The sequence below is a fragment of the Styela clava genome, chromosome 7 (genome assembly GCF_964204865.1).
Source record: "Styela clava chromosome 7, kaStyClav1.hap1.2, whole genome shotgun sequence".
Classification (NCBI taxonomy): Eukaryota; Metazoa; Chordata; class Ascidiacea; order Stolidobranchia; family Styelidae; genus Styela; species Styela clava.
In genome coordinates this window covers 18597057-18610586 of record NC_135256.1, presented here as the reverse complement: position 1 = coordinate 18610586, position 13530 = coordinate 18597057, and the positions used below count along the sequence as shown (strand labels likewise).

Below are 13530 nucleotides of genomic sequence, written 5' to 3'. Positions count from 1 at the left end.
AGACCGTATCTATGCTGGTGGGAGATATGTGCCTACACTTTCAGACTTTAAATTAATTAAATTCGTTCACTTTTTGTATTTTGACAGTGTATGTAACTGCTAAACAAAGCCTAGAGGTTGAAATACATGTTATACTCTTATAGCATTTGGTGAGTAATGTGCTGGTACTGTTCCCTGTATACTGATACGGTAGAGTCAGATAGTCGTATACAGCCTGCTTTTGGATAAATAATAATCAGTGGCATGGATATTACATCAGGAAAACAAGGGTCATCAGATCATGGTACAAGAAGAAATACAAGGAGTACTTCAAACCAGGATAGAGAGAAGGTAAAATTTTACAGTTAATGTGTGATTTCAGAATTTATGCAATACCTAACCTTACTATGTTGTGATCATAAAGTTGTAATTAGTTTGGTCATTCGATATTACTGCTGCTGTTGCTGTAAAATTTGAATCTCTCTAAAAATTGCACGATGCATGAAAATCATTAATTTCAAGGGTAGTGTATTTTTTTTAATATTGACTTTTAATAACTATTATATCTGCACCTAACATGATAGTTTCACACTCTATCCAGCATGCAGTGATTGTATACAATTTTACAAAAATACATAATTCTGTAATTTCTACCTGATGTGTACCTGCTTCATAAACATTACATGTTTTTACAAGGAAGGAGTATAGGAATATTGATTATTGAGTTATCATATTTGGCATTGTGATAAATATACTCCCATGCTTCATCATATTGCAACCATTGGATATTTGAAATTACCGACTGCAATAGAAATCTTAAAGAGTTTTGGTTCTGCTATGTGTAGTTTTTTTGAAGATGAATTGTCCTAAATCCAAACTAATTTGAGGCGTTGTATTCTCATGTTGTGTTATATGTAAATCATATTATTACAATATCTAAAACAACTGAGGTTGTCTGATTCTCAATTGTGTGATATTCCAAAATTCTTTCTGACACCAAATATTCGAATTGAATTCATTTCACTTATTCAAATGTTTTCACTTCATGAATTTGACATATCATAATTTTATATGCTATCAATTGGGTTACTATAGGACCAACTACTTAGTGGATCCGTATACATGTGAAGCAAGAATTACATGTGAAGGATGCGGTAGCAAGTCACAGCAATTCATAGTTGAGTTATGTTTGACTGAGGATGTATGACTTTGGTCAGATTAAATGTTCGAGTAATATATTTGTGTTATTGTGTAGCAATACCATTAAATCACTTAATTAATAAAGCAACATGATTTGCTGGAAAAATGATAAAAGCGGGAAAAAAATATTAATTTTGATTATTGAGATTCTCAGAAATTTTGTTCATATCGATAATTTTGGACATCCCGAGTAACCAATGGATAATGATTTTAATTACCAGGTATCCAAAAAATGTAGCCTAATAATTTCTGTATATTGCTCATAGTGATAAACATTTAACAGGAAAATGCAGACAATGGCAAAAATCAATCATCTTCTGGCAATGCAAATAAGGATTGTGAAACGGGAACAAGTGATACATCAAAGAAAAGACAAAGTGAAAGAGTGATTAGAGCTGCAAATGGAGATGTTTTAGAATACACAACAGAGGATGATGTCACCTACAGACCTATGGGTAAATTATATGCCATACTTTAAAATTCATTGGCTACTATGGGTAAATTATATGCCATACTTTAAAATTCATTGGCCATATTATGAATCTTTCAATATCACTGATAAGACTAGCGGAATGTTTAAAGCTATAATTTTCTCGGGATAACCCAAATTGTGATAAAAATACATAAATTCTCAGTAGATAATTTGGTACTCCTGTAATGTGGGTACCAGGTTTGGGTTGGGCCATAAATTCATTCCGATTTATTTTCCTCATTTTATTTCTATTACGAGTTCGGGGACTGTCTGTGTAAGCCAAGTGAACATACCTCCTGCCTATAGGTTTCAGTCCCTTTACACAACTTGATGCAAAGTAGGCGAACAAAATTAGTTACCTCCATATTGGTACACTCGCTTCTGGAGCGCTGTAGGCTAACACAGACACAGACAGTCCCCGAACTCGTAGTATAATCAAAATAAGGAAAATTGGAATAAAATTATGAACTAGACCTAATCTGGTACACACACTACCAGAGTACTCTTGTTTTTGTTCTGTTTAACTTTCTGACTTTTTGCACTGTAAAGTAATCAAATTGATCCATCCATATCTGTTCAATCTGCTAATGTTAATACATCATGCTTTACATATATTGCTTCCTTCTAGGATTTTCCTAACAATTTTATATAAATTGAACATAAAATGAAATCTTTTAATTAACAATTTTCGTTTCTGTTATTTTAACTTATTTGAAATGTTTTAAAATCTTATAAAAATATTTTCATATGTATGTACTACAAATGCTAAGATTTCAATTATAGTGACTCTGTAAAACAGATGAATTTTATTCTTTTTGTATTCCTATTTTTTTAGATTCCGCTTATTTGGCAACTGAAAGACCAGATAACCCATATTTCATCTGTACCATACAAGAAATTAAGGTGGTAAGTATCTTTAATTCTTCAATTATGCTGCTCATTCACAAACTTCAGTTGATTAGATTTTAAATCAGGTTTAGAGAGAATAATTTTGTGTAAAATTTCGGGTACTTAATCGTATTTTCGAAAATTGGAGCATAATATATGCCCAATGCTAATGTTCTTTTGGCTATTTTAGTTCCATATTTTGTTTAGTTGAAAAATGATAAGAAACTATGAAATACTGAATAATTATCCTATGAAATATTCTTGTACGTAAATTTTAATTCTATTCAAATGGAAAGGGCTGACTTACGAATATTTCTAATTTTTGAACAATTTAGTGACTCCTGTTCAGCCGTTTATTAACCCTTGTTGACTTAATTTCTATTTATTGATTTTTGGTATTGAGAAAGCATTTATAATCGTTTTGCTTTTATAACAATTCCCAATGCTCACTCTTGAAACACTTCATTTCATCATATGTTTATTGTTGGACCAAATTTTCTTCCCAGAGCAAACGGGACAACGCTATTGTAGCAGTCAAGTGGTACTACAGACCTACAGAAGTGCCTGACTTAGTCTATCAGATGCTGGTCAAGGATCGCTATAACCAAGTTGGTAGGTACTCATCCATGCTAGAAACTTATTTCTAATTTCTGTTTGTGGAGTCGAGTGTTGCCTGCCACTAAATCAATACACAGGGCAGTTCCTCAAGCACTTTTTCAACTCAACGAGTTGTCTAATTGGGCTCAAAATTCTCGTTAAGTAGATTTTGATGGGAATGGACCTCTTTATCTATTATGGTTTCATAATTTGTAAGATCAAGCTATTAATCTTTTAGCCTTAATCACCCACTAAGTAGAAATTGTTGACCGATGTTGTCAAAACCCCAATAAAAAAGATTAAAAATCTTTTTAATCCTTGCCCTGCCATACATGAACATTATATTTTTAACAGTCAGCTTTCATCAATGTCTCACACAAAGTTTTATGTTAATTTCTAGTCATTAATTCTAATTATAATATGTGGTACCGGTACATATCCTAATCTTAAAATTTCCTTAAGTTTTAGACCAATAAGGAAATTCGTTATCTGCAATTGTAATTGAGTCTATTTACGTTAATTGATTACAAATTTCCTTGTCGATTATATACCAAAGTACCGGTGGTGATATTATATGAACATTCGTGTTAAATAATCTTAATTGTATTATTCTCATTTGTTATTGTTTAAATATATAGATACAAATGTTATAGATTGTTTGAAAAACATGGTTAAGTACTGAACAATAAGTCTTTTTTCTGTGTTAGGCGATAAAAGCACAAGTAACAAATAAAACCAGACACCTCCATGTTTAGGTAGTATCTTGTTTCACCCATTCGCCTCTATTTACCTGTGATATAAACGATTCAGGATTCAAGTCTGTAAGAACAGGACATTGTAATAATATTGTTCACTGTGTCAACATATTTTTGCGGAAATCATTTCTATTGAAGTGAATGGGAAATTGAGTGTGTGGTTTCCAATGGCCTTGACTGATTTATTTATTAGTTAGGAAAAGGGATGGTTATATGTCTTCAATCATCATTTGAATTGTACCATACCAAATTGAGTCTCACTAATTTATGACAGCAATTCAATAGACATTTGCTTTCACAGTGTTACCCTGTTTGTCATTTGTTAGATACAGATATTACAAACGGTTTTATAAATTTAGGTCTAATACTGTACTTATTGTGGGTTTCTCATCGTGATTGATTATAGGATCAACACTAATACTAATATCCTTCTTCAAATCAAATAGTCAATGTTATAGGAAATCAATATTATTTATTACTCTTGGAGTAACTGCTAGTACATGCCATTTTAAATTCTTATAAATGAAAAAAAAATGAAAATGTAAAATTAAAATATTTTAAGAGTATCGCTTATAAGCCTATTTCGAGGCCCGATTTTAAGTTCGAATTATGAATCACGATTATAATCATGGAGTGAAATTTGATAAATGGAATAATCAGTTGGATTACATTTATTAAATAATTGTTGTACATTAGTTTTTGTCTGCAATGGAATTTAAATGGAATTTCAACTAGTTTTTGGTTCTGTTCTAAAATTTTCTGAAAGTAAATTAGATTTCTAGTTTTTATTTAAATTCTACATAAAATGATATTTTGGTATTTATGTTTTTTAAATCTTTCTCTGCAAAATCCCGATGATGATATTTTTTGCTGCCTTATCATAACCTAAATGTTATATTTTGTCAGGCATTGGTGGATCAATTATACTCGTAAACAATATTTTCATACCCTTGAAATAGAATCTGATTATGCATGATTTCCATGTATTACACTGTTATTTAAATTGTTGTATGTTGGTATCAGCACCTTTTTAACAAAATCATTAAACACTTATTTTACATCTGTTGAATGTATCTCTTCAATTGCTATATTTCAATTACCATTCTTAGAAAAATACTTCAACTACTTTCTAAAAAGTAATCCATTTTAGTTCAGCTTACTTTGTTCCTCATTATGTTTAAGCTATAATTATGTTGTTTCGTAAACAATAATTTGTGCATTATAGTATCGGACTACCTAATCTTCTCTAGGGATTAGGTGTTAATTAACTTTATTTAAATTCCATTCATGTGAAAGATATACACCGTTATGATGTTGCTCTTTACCTAATTAAACTCAATGAATGCATATGATCAAGTTATTATTTTATTGTATTTTTTCTTATTAACGGTATTCTAAATAGACTCCTTGATGACATTTTTGAGCTTATCAAATTTTATTTTATTGGAAAATTGGATTATTGGAAACTATCCAGTAATGATTGATTATTAAAACATAGTCATTAGTCACTATATTATTCCAATGATATTTATCATTTTTCATGACTACACAATCATGATCATTTATTTCACTCCAAATCTTGATGTCAATTTTATTATTCACTGTATCGAAAACTTGGCATAAATAAGTTACATTTATTCTGTTGCCAATTTTTTGCCAAGACTCAAGTTTTTTCAGATTAGTTGGTGAATGGTGACTTAATAATTATCTGTAACAAATATAAATATGGAGTTGCGGGGATATCCAACGAATCAAATGTTGAAATACATTCAAAATCAATAATAGTCTTCATCTAAGTTCTCAAAACAAAATTAAATAAAACAATACGTTTTTCTACATTCTCAAAATTCAATCTAGATATGATTATGCGATGGTCTGTCTTTTCTAATTTAAAAAATATATGATATTCCAAATTTGAATCTATTTTTAGAATAATTTGACAATTTCCGGTCACTTCCCAATGTGCTGATCACTATCAAATCTATTACGGTACTTATCTTTTATGTTGTATGTAAGAGCTTGCATTTCTTATAGCCAACCAACATCAATACCTATAATTAACACATGTTAGTATATTATATCAATGCATGTGAGCAGAAATATTACCTTGTGGGATAGTCAATTTGTCATGGTAATTGGAAACAATTCATAGCCTACTTGTTAATAAATAAAATTACTAATTTATAATATTCAAGCATAACTTGTGGTATTTATGGTTGTCTTGCGCATAGGTCATACTATAAACTGTCAAATATTTTCAAATTTCACATATTGGGTTGGTAGATTTCCATGTATATGGAAACATACTGAAAAATTATTGAGTTTATTGACTATAAATATAAATGTGATTCGATTTTTTTTATATTCTTTGTGACAAGAGTACTGGTGTTTTCATTTTTGTTGGATTCATAAATGGCACTCCTGATTTTGGCACAATTGTTCATGTGACCTACCGTATGTACTGCTGATAAATGAAAAATTGTTAAAACGAACTTTCCTTTAATAACTATGCATTGAATGGCTATGCATTGAAATCATTTTACCATAATTGCTGTTTCCAAATTTTAAACTACCATATTTTTTTCCGCGGAAAGTTGATATATTACTGATTCTGACAGCTAACATATTTTATCTTGTTTAAAAACAAATTGAATATTATTTTCAGATGATTTAAAGGTCAAAGAACTCATTATGAAACCAGATGTGGCAAATCGAGAACTTTTTATCTCGGATCTCGAGACAACAGATACATATCCTATCTCATGCCTCAGGTGAAAAGTTTTTCCTGATATATTTTAAATTCTACCAGACTAGTTCCTATGAAAATTTGAATATTTTGACTTGATTTACCATGTAATCACACTTGACTAACTGTTATTAATTATTTGCAATGAAATGAATGATAGCAATATTTCTGAAAAATAAATGCTGAAGTTTGTTCAAGTGCTAATTCAAGTATTTTGTATATTGTATAGATCCAGACAACAACAGGTGTATAGACTTAATAAGGTCTTATTTGGTTTAACTTTGTTGTTTGTATGATTCACTGGTTGGTGTGATGAGTTTAGATTGTCCCTTCTAAGAGATATTGATTTTCAAATACCGGTAGTTTGACATTCGAAAATTCTGCTCGACTAATAATGACAAAGCATGATGCCCTTATTTGTTAAGCTTCTACCTAATCGTAGTTTGAAGCGATATTTACCAAAGTATTCAAAAATTGAAATAAATTTGTTTTCAACTTTTTCTCAGTCAGCAATTTTCTTCCTTTTGGGTTAAATTCCCCTTATTTGTTAACCCTAGTCCTTTGTTTTAACATAATCACTGTTTCATAGCAATATGCTGAGTTTTTTAGTTAAAAATTTACATTATTAAAAACTGGTTTTAATTTTTAATTTTTTAAAACTTTGTTTTGAAACATCGAAAATGTATTACTTAGCTTCTTACTCACATATATTTGCCTGAAAACAATTTTCGCATTTTTAGAGGTAAATGTGAAATTAGTCAATATGGAAGCATTTCAGAGATCAAGAATTTCGAACTAAGACCAGATCATTTCTTCTTTATTCTGAGCTACAATCCAGAGACCAGGTAATCTCATTATTTAACAAATTTCAGCCATTTTCGTAGAGGATTTACCTTTCCTATTATTATCTTTGATCTAATCTGTTTTTTTGTTTTGTTTTGTGCAGACGATTGGCAAGTGCCTCAGGGGAGACCACAGTTGGACCTAGCCATCAGTGGAATGCTAGTATGAGAGGGATATTTCAAAAAGTATGTTTTTTTCATGTAGTTTAATTTTCTAAGGATGCCGTTGTATGAGGGCTGTCATAATGCCTTATTTCTAAGAAACGTCCCTATTTTTATTTTAGGGTTAGAGGTTCTTACACCGGGCACTTCAATTAGTCGATTCGAATGATTGATTTGCTAGAAATTATATCAGAACCTTGTTGATTGCTATGCGCATTCATAGTGTAATAACAGCAAATTAACTGTCACAATGACAAAACAATGGCCTACCGACAAAGATCAGTTTATGTAACTTGAATCAAAATACAGTAGTGAATGAGAGCTTTGCAGTTGACGAGTAGAATTATTTAAAATCTGATAGATTTGATAGGTGTAGTGTATTGATAGTAGCAGTAGCTTACTGATTTATTTTCTAAGAATAAAGAACTGCTGGAGCAAATCCTTTTTAGTGTAAAGTATGATTGGACACAGATCGCACTGGCATGAATGCATTTTGTTTATTAGGGTACATTTCGTTCTTCGTTAACTTATTATTCTTTTTACATGATGTCTATGATGCTGTACAGAGGCTTTGCCTTTTTTCTTTTTGTTAAGTATATTAAACTGATTTTTCTGCTATCTACTGCTAAGCAACTTTTTGAACACTAAAACATCAAGATTACTCCACATTTATCGACAGCTGATTTTCCATTTTGGTATTTGATCAATTACAATTACTGATGAATCACTGTAAAATTTTTTCTTTTTCGTCTTTCTGATATTGTCATAAAGCGTGTCAAGTGATCTCTTCTGACCTCTGAATCTCATTATTTTATATCATAGTAAATTGTGCCATAGACGATTGAGTAAATTTGATTTCTCTTTCAAGTGTCACGTTCTGGTCGTTTATAATTCATGTTCTTATCTAGAGTATGTTTTCCCAATGCACACAAGCTGTCTCTTGTGTAAATTTGTTCTGCACGCCCTGTAATATCATTACTTCGAATATTCTACTTAATAAACAGGAAAAATCTCAAAAATATTTGATGAATTCGCATTGACTGTCATATTTTATTCATCACCTTATACTCAGTTTATACTCTATTTGTAGAATAATAGATATGGTGAAAAACTGTGATTTCATCAATTCCAACTTTAGTCTAAAATCCTATTGATTTTAGTAAATATTATAGAAAGTTCAAGCTATTACTTTGATCAACTTGTTTCATTAATTCACTTTGCATTATGATTAATTGGATAACTCTTAATATTTTATTTTTCTCCATTTACTGTCAGTGTACCCTAGTGACAAAAATGGTTACTTCCGTAGTATATATACCAGGTTAGTGTTAATAAGCAATAATTTTATTTCGATTTTCCTTATTTTAGTTCTATTACGAGTTCGGGGACTGTCTGTGTTAGCCTTGTGAATATACCCCCTGCCCATAGGTTTCAGTCCCTTTACACAACTTGATGTAAAGTAGGCGAACAAAATTAGTTACCTCCATATTGGTACATACACTTCTGGAGCGCCCAGAAATGTCTATGCCGAAAGTCTGAAATATCCCGAAAACTTTTATTTTGAACAGTTTTATTTGGATTCCCCTACCTCTTAAATTTTGTTTAAAAATATGAGCTATGTGGAATTAATTTTATCGTAGTCTAGTCTTGGTATGATGAGAGCAATAACTCAAATTTAATAGACAAACCAGCAAGAATTGATGTGTTTTTGTCTATAATGACAACATTATGAATGCTGAACAAAAAGTTTGAACAGAATTTTAAACAATAAACCTCTTTAAGTAGTGTACAACTATGTATTACATAGGAAATAATCCAATCAATATTGCATGATTCAAAATGTGACTATAAGGCTGATCTTTCCCTCAACTGCTATTTTGATTTGAATATAGCTGTCTGCTTGGAGTAGGGTGGTAAATGATTTATTTTATCTTTTATTATCCCATTCATAATAATTTACTGCACATTGTTGAAAATGAAATAAAATTTAATGTTGCATCGTATTCGTTATACTGTTATTAAATTGAGGGATGTTTAGTATCATACTGATATATATAATACATTAGGCTTTTATTAAAACAAATTTTGCTTTTTACCAAAAACGAAATATGTCGTTTATAGATAAATTATTTTATTATAAGTGTCACGAAATCATCATATCTTATTAATGATCATATGCCAGTGGTGCTCCTGTGTGCTTTTTTTTTTTTTTTTAATTTATTTTTATCTAAATGTAAATTAATTTTTTTACATGTCCACAATAATCAGGACAAGATTATATTTATTGTTCTCTCATTTGCCAGAGACCTCTTTGCCATTTTTTATGCATATCATTATTTGCGATTATATGCAACTCATATTGTAGTTGTGTAGCCCAACGGACATTAGATATATTGATGTTATACATTTGAGATGAGATTTTAATATATGCAATCTATTGGTGGATTCTGCTTTGTAATTAATTTTGATTTGAAATATTCTGATGGATATTTTCCCACAAAATCAGATTATATGTCTAAATTTAGGCTGCGTAAAAATGGCAAACGTGTTTTCATCCCAATTTTGACTGATTGCATGGCATTAAATACAAATTTGATTCAAACTGAACTTTTTTTATTCAGTACTTGATTTTCACATTCAATTGTAGCTTTGATATTTTTTCATGAAAATTTATCTTAACAAAAAGTATTTTTCAATTTTAGGCGGAATTACCTGATGTGATGCCACTTTCGGAACGTGGATACGAAAAACATCGAGTTTATGAAGAAATGACTTGGGAACCAAAAGTCAATAAATGTGACTTGATTATGTGTCTACGTGCCGCTAGGTAGGATATCTAGTAGATTGCAGCACTTGTGTTCAGCACTTTATATCTTTATTATGATGAATTACACTGTTCCATTTGCATCTTATATACAAATTTTCGCTCAAAACATGGCTTTGTACAAGCTGCAAATGCATCTCAAAGGTGGTGATAGCTAAACGAATAAATGACAAAATAGCAAAATTTTCAGTTACCGGTATTAGTGTAATTCAGTTATTACGGTAGTGTAAAATATTCATACCTTTAGGAGTTTAGCTGCTTTTGCTGGAGTTTGTGATGGTGTTTCACCAGAGGAAGGATGTATAGTTGCATCAAGAGATGATACCACGATCAATGCATTACGTGTGGTGAGTGGCTTTTATTATAAAATTATCAATGACAATTTGAGAAGAAAATCTTTTTAAAATTCTGATACTTCCTATATTTTAATTTTAAACATTTTTGTATCTATTCATTGCTAATGGATCAAGACTTGTCACTAAACGCCCTCTAATATTGACCCGGTTTATTGGTTTATAAATTTGTAAACTTATTATATTATCTTTTGTCATGTTTCGTTTGTTGGGTAAACATCTTAATTAAGAAATAATAAAGAATTGTATTCTTTGTCTATCATTTTCACTGACTCATAATTGTTTTATCACAGCTGTATGAAAACAATGGAAATCCCAGAAAAGCGATCGACGCTCTTGTGAAAAATCCAGTTCCAATAACGATTGAGAGCAAATGGACCGAAGAACAAGTTGTAAGTGACTGTTTTTAACCCTTTTGCTGTTGCTTTCAATAGGATTTTTTATATTGCTTGCATCCTGTGTATAAGGTGTTTCACTTGGGTTAATCTTCATTGTGACTTGTGGTCCACATTTGAAAAGTTTTGTATTTTTACTCAGTCCGAAGTGAAGGTGAAGTCTAGTTTTTGCCTTGATTTCAGATGGAATGCTCCGAATGACACAATTTCAATTGAAAATATTTTAACTACTTCTGAAATCAAAAATTTACTGTATCGAAAATAACCAATTTTTGAGTGTATTTGAATACTCAATTAAACATCCCTGTTGCCAATCTTTTAGTTCATGTTTTAGTTGATGTAAAGTTATATCAAACTGCAAAGTTCCAACCACCCCATGATGATAGATTAGTGCAGCTGGACTAAATGTTGATTTTCATGCTTTTTGAATATAGTGGAATGAGCCACACATATTTTTGTAGCATTTGCACTTTATTGAGATTTTATCAACTTATTGCTTATGACATCATAATAATATGTTATACTTAATTTGAGGTTTCTCAATTACATGTTGGGATAGAGACCATCAGACCACCCACGTTTATTTGTGCTAGCGAATCATTGGTTTAGTCAGAAATCCCTGTGGAGAATAATATGGTTTAGAATATTTTTCAACAACCATCAATAAGGGCTGACAGCCTGACATTATTTACAGAATTTGGTTATTCAATTATCGAAATTAAATAATTTTGGAATAATAAGTACCGGCACCATTAATATTATTGTCGATTGTAATTTGTTATTCTTATAAATAGCAATAGTCATGGTGTATTTGTTTATTATAGTTAATTATAGTTATTATTAAATTATAGTTAGATTACCCATTTTTGGACCAAATCTGGTCATTGCCAAGTTAGTTTTAAAGCTAATAGTAGAAAATTTTCATTGATTTTGTCATTTTAGTTTAATTTCCTATTTTTGTTGACATTTCAGGCACCTCTCACTTCTCAGTAAATATTTCTCTTTGTTAGTAAGTTTTTATTTATCCCTCATGATGCCCCTTTGTATTCATGAAGCCAGATGGCTGTATAGTTTAACAGCACCCACCTGTCTTTTAGCGAGTGTCTCATTTACTTTATTTCTTCTTTCTTTGGATATAATCCTGGCTAATGTCTCTCCCGAGTTTTCTATTGTCTGTCATCGTTTGGAATAGGCGACTTAATCGCGGGATTGGTTGCCACACAATTTTCACCTAATGAATCATATTATTTTTGTAAGTTTTTTTTTGCTTGTACATACTTGGTCCGGTCTTATATTTTTGAAATAATTCATAATGCTGGGAATAACAATTGCTTCATGTGTTTTTCTGCTTGCTTGATTGTATATGAAGGTATGTTGTTGAAAATTCACCCCTGAAAATTTTGGTAGTTTATGGATAATCTGTCGCTAAGTTTTATTTCTATATGTTACTTGTGCCTGGCGCGCTATCAACAGAACTCAACATCAATTTATCAAACAAAATTATTTAGAAATCAATAGGTAAATATATCACAAAATGGCCTGGAATTTAGTTTTTCCATATCATTTCAAAGAAGCCGTTTCAGCGTTTACCGTTCGTTCGCTGCATTTACGCGGAATTTTGGCAGCTCGATTACTTATTGTTAGTTACGGTATTGAGTTTACAATTCTTCAACTTTTTTCGTAATATGCACACTACGTTTCTAACGCTTTTGGATTCCATCTGTAAACTAAACCATCTGTAAAACCGCTAAAGATATGGCGCTGGTATACTAACCAGCGACTTCATAAATTACGATTAAAAGTTGTTTCATATAACTGGCAGTTGGCATTGAGATTGACTGATTAAGATTGTTCGATTTCCCTCTGGGACCTGAAAATCGATATATATGCAGTTTTTATTTTCAATTTATATAGATAGGCTACACGAAATAATGAACGTTTCACAGATAGCCATACGGACCCATAGAAGTGTCCAACACACATTTGACACCTGGAGTAGAAATAGACCCTAAGTTAACCTCATGGAGTATTATACGGCATGTCAGGCGTGGCATGACTTTTATTCAAATAATTTGATCATTTTAATATGATGTATTCAAGCCGAATGCAAAAACTAGTTTCCGCCAGCTCTGTTGGAATGTGTCGCTTTTTTAACTCGTCATTCAATTTTGTCCAAAGTGTACCTCTATTATTTATGTGCACCAAAGTCAATTTCTCTTGGCAAAAATAGCAGGAATTTAGTCTTGCAACCTTACATCATTTTTTTGTTGTTGACTGACGACTTTTGGCATCTCTTATTTTCAAGTAGCTATGCAAA

At 30.9% G+C, this 13530-nt stretch overlaps 1 protein-coding gene across 2 annotated transcripts in view; it reads left to right on the top strand.

Moving 5' to 3' along the window:
* The first annotated feature begins 91 nt into the window (after nucleotides 1–91).
* Nucleotides 92–13530, top strand: part of LOC120328902 (uncharacterized) — a 45495-nt gene continuing 32056 nt past the window's right edge. For both annotated transcript variants that reach the window (XM_039395468.2, XM_039395467.2), the window contains exons 1-10: nucleotides 92–330; nucleotides 1463–1634; nucleotides 2487–2557; nucleotides 3046–3151; nucleotides 6557–6662; nucleotides 7378–7482; nucleotides 7584–7665; nucleotides 10344–10468; nucleotides 10713–10812; nucleotides 11112–11210. In XM_039395468.2, the coding sequence (XP_039251402.2) occupies nucleotides 244–330; nucleotides 1463–1634; nucleotides 2487–2557; nucleotides 3046–3151; nucleotides 6557–6662; nucleotides 7378–7482; nucleotides 7584–7665; nucleotides 10344–10468; nucleotides 10713–10812; nucleotides 11112–11210 (1053 nt within the window). In that variant the 5' untranslated portion in view covers nucleotides 92–243. The remainder of the gene's footprint in view (nucleotides 331–1462; nucleotides 1635–2486; nucleotides 2558–3045; nucleotides 3152–6556; nucleotides 6663–7377; nucleotides 7483–7583; nucleotides 7666–10343; nucleotides 10469–10712; nucleotides 10813–11111; nucleotides 11211–13530) is intronic.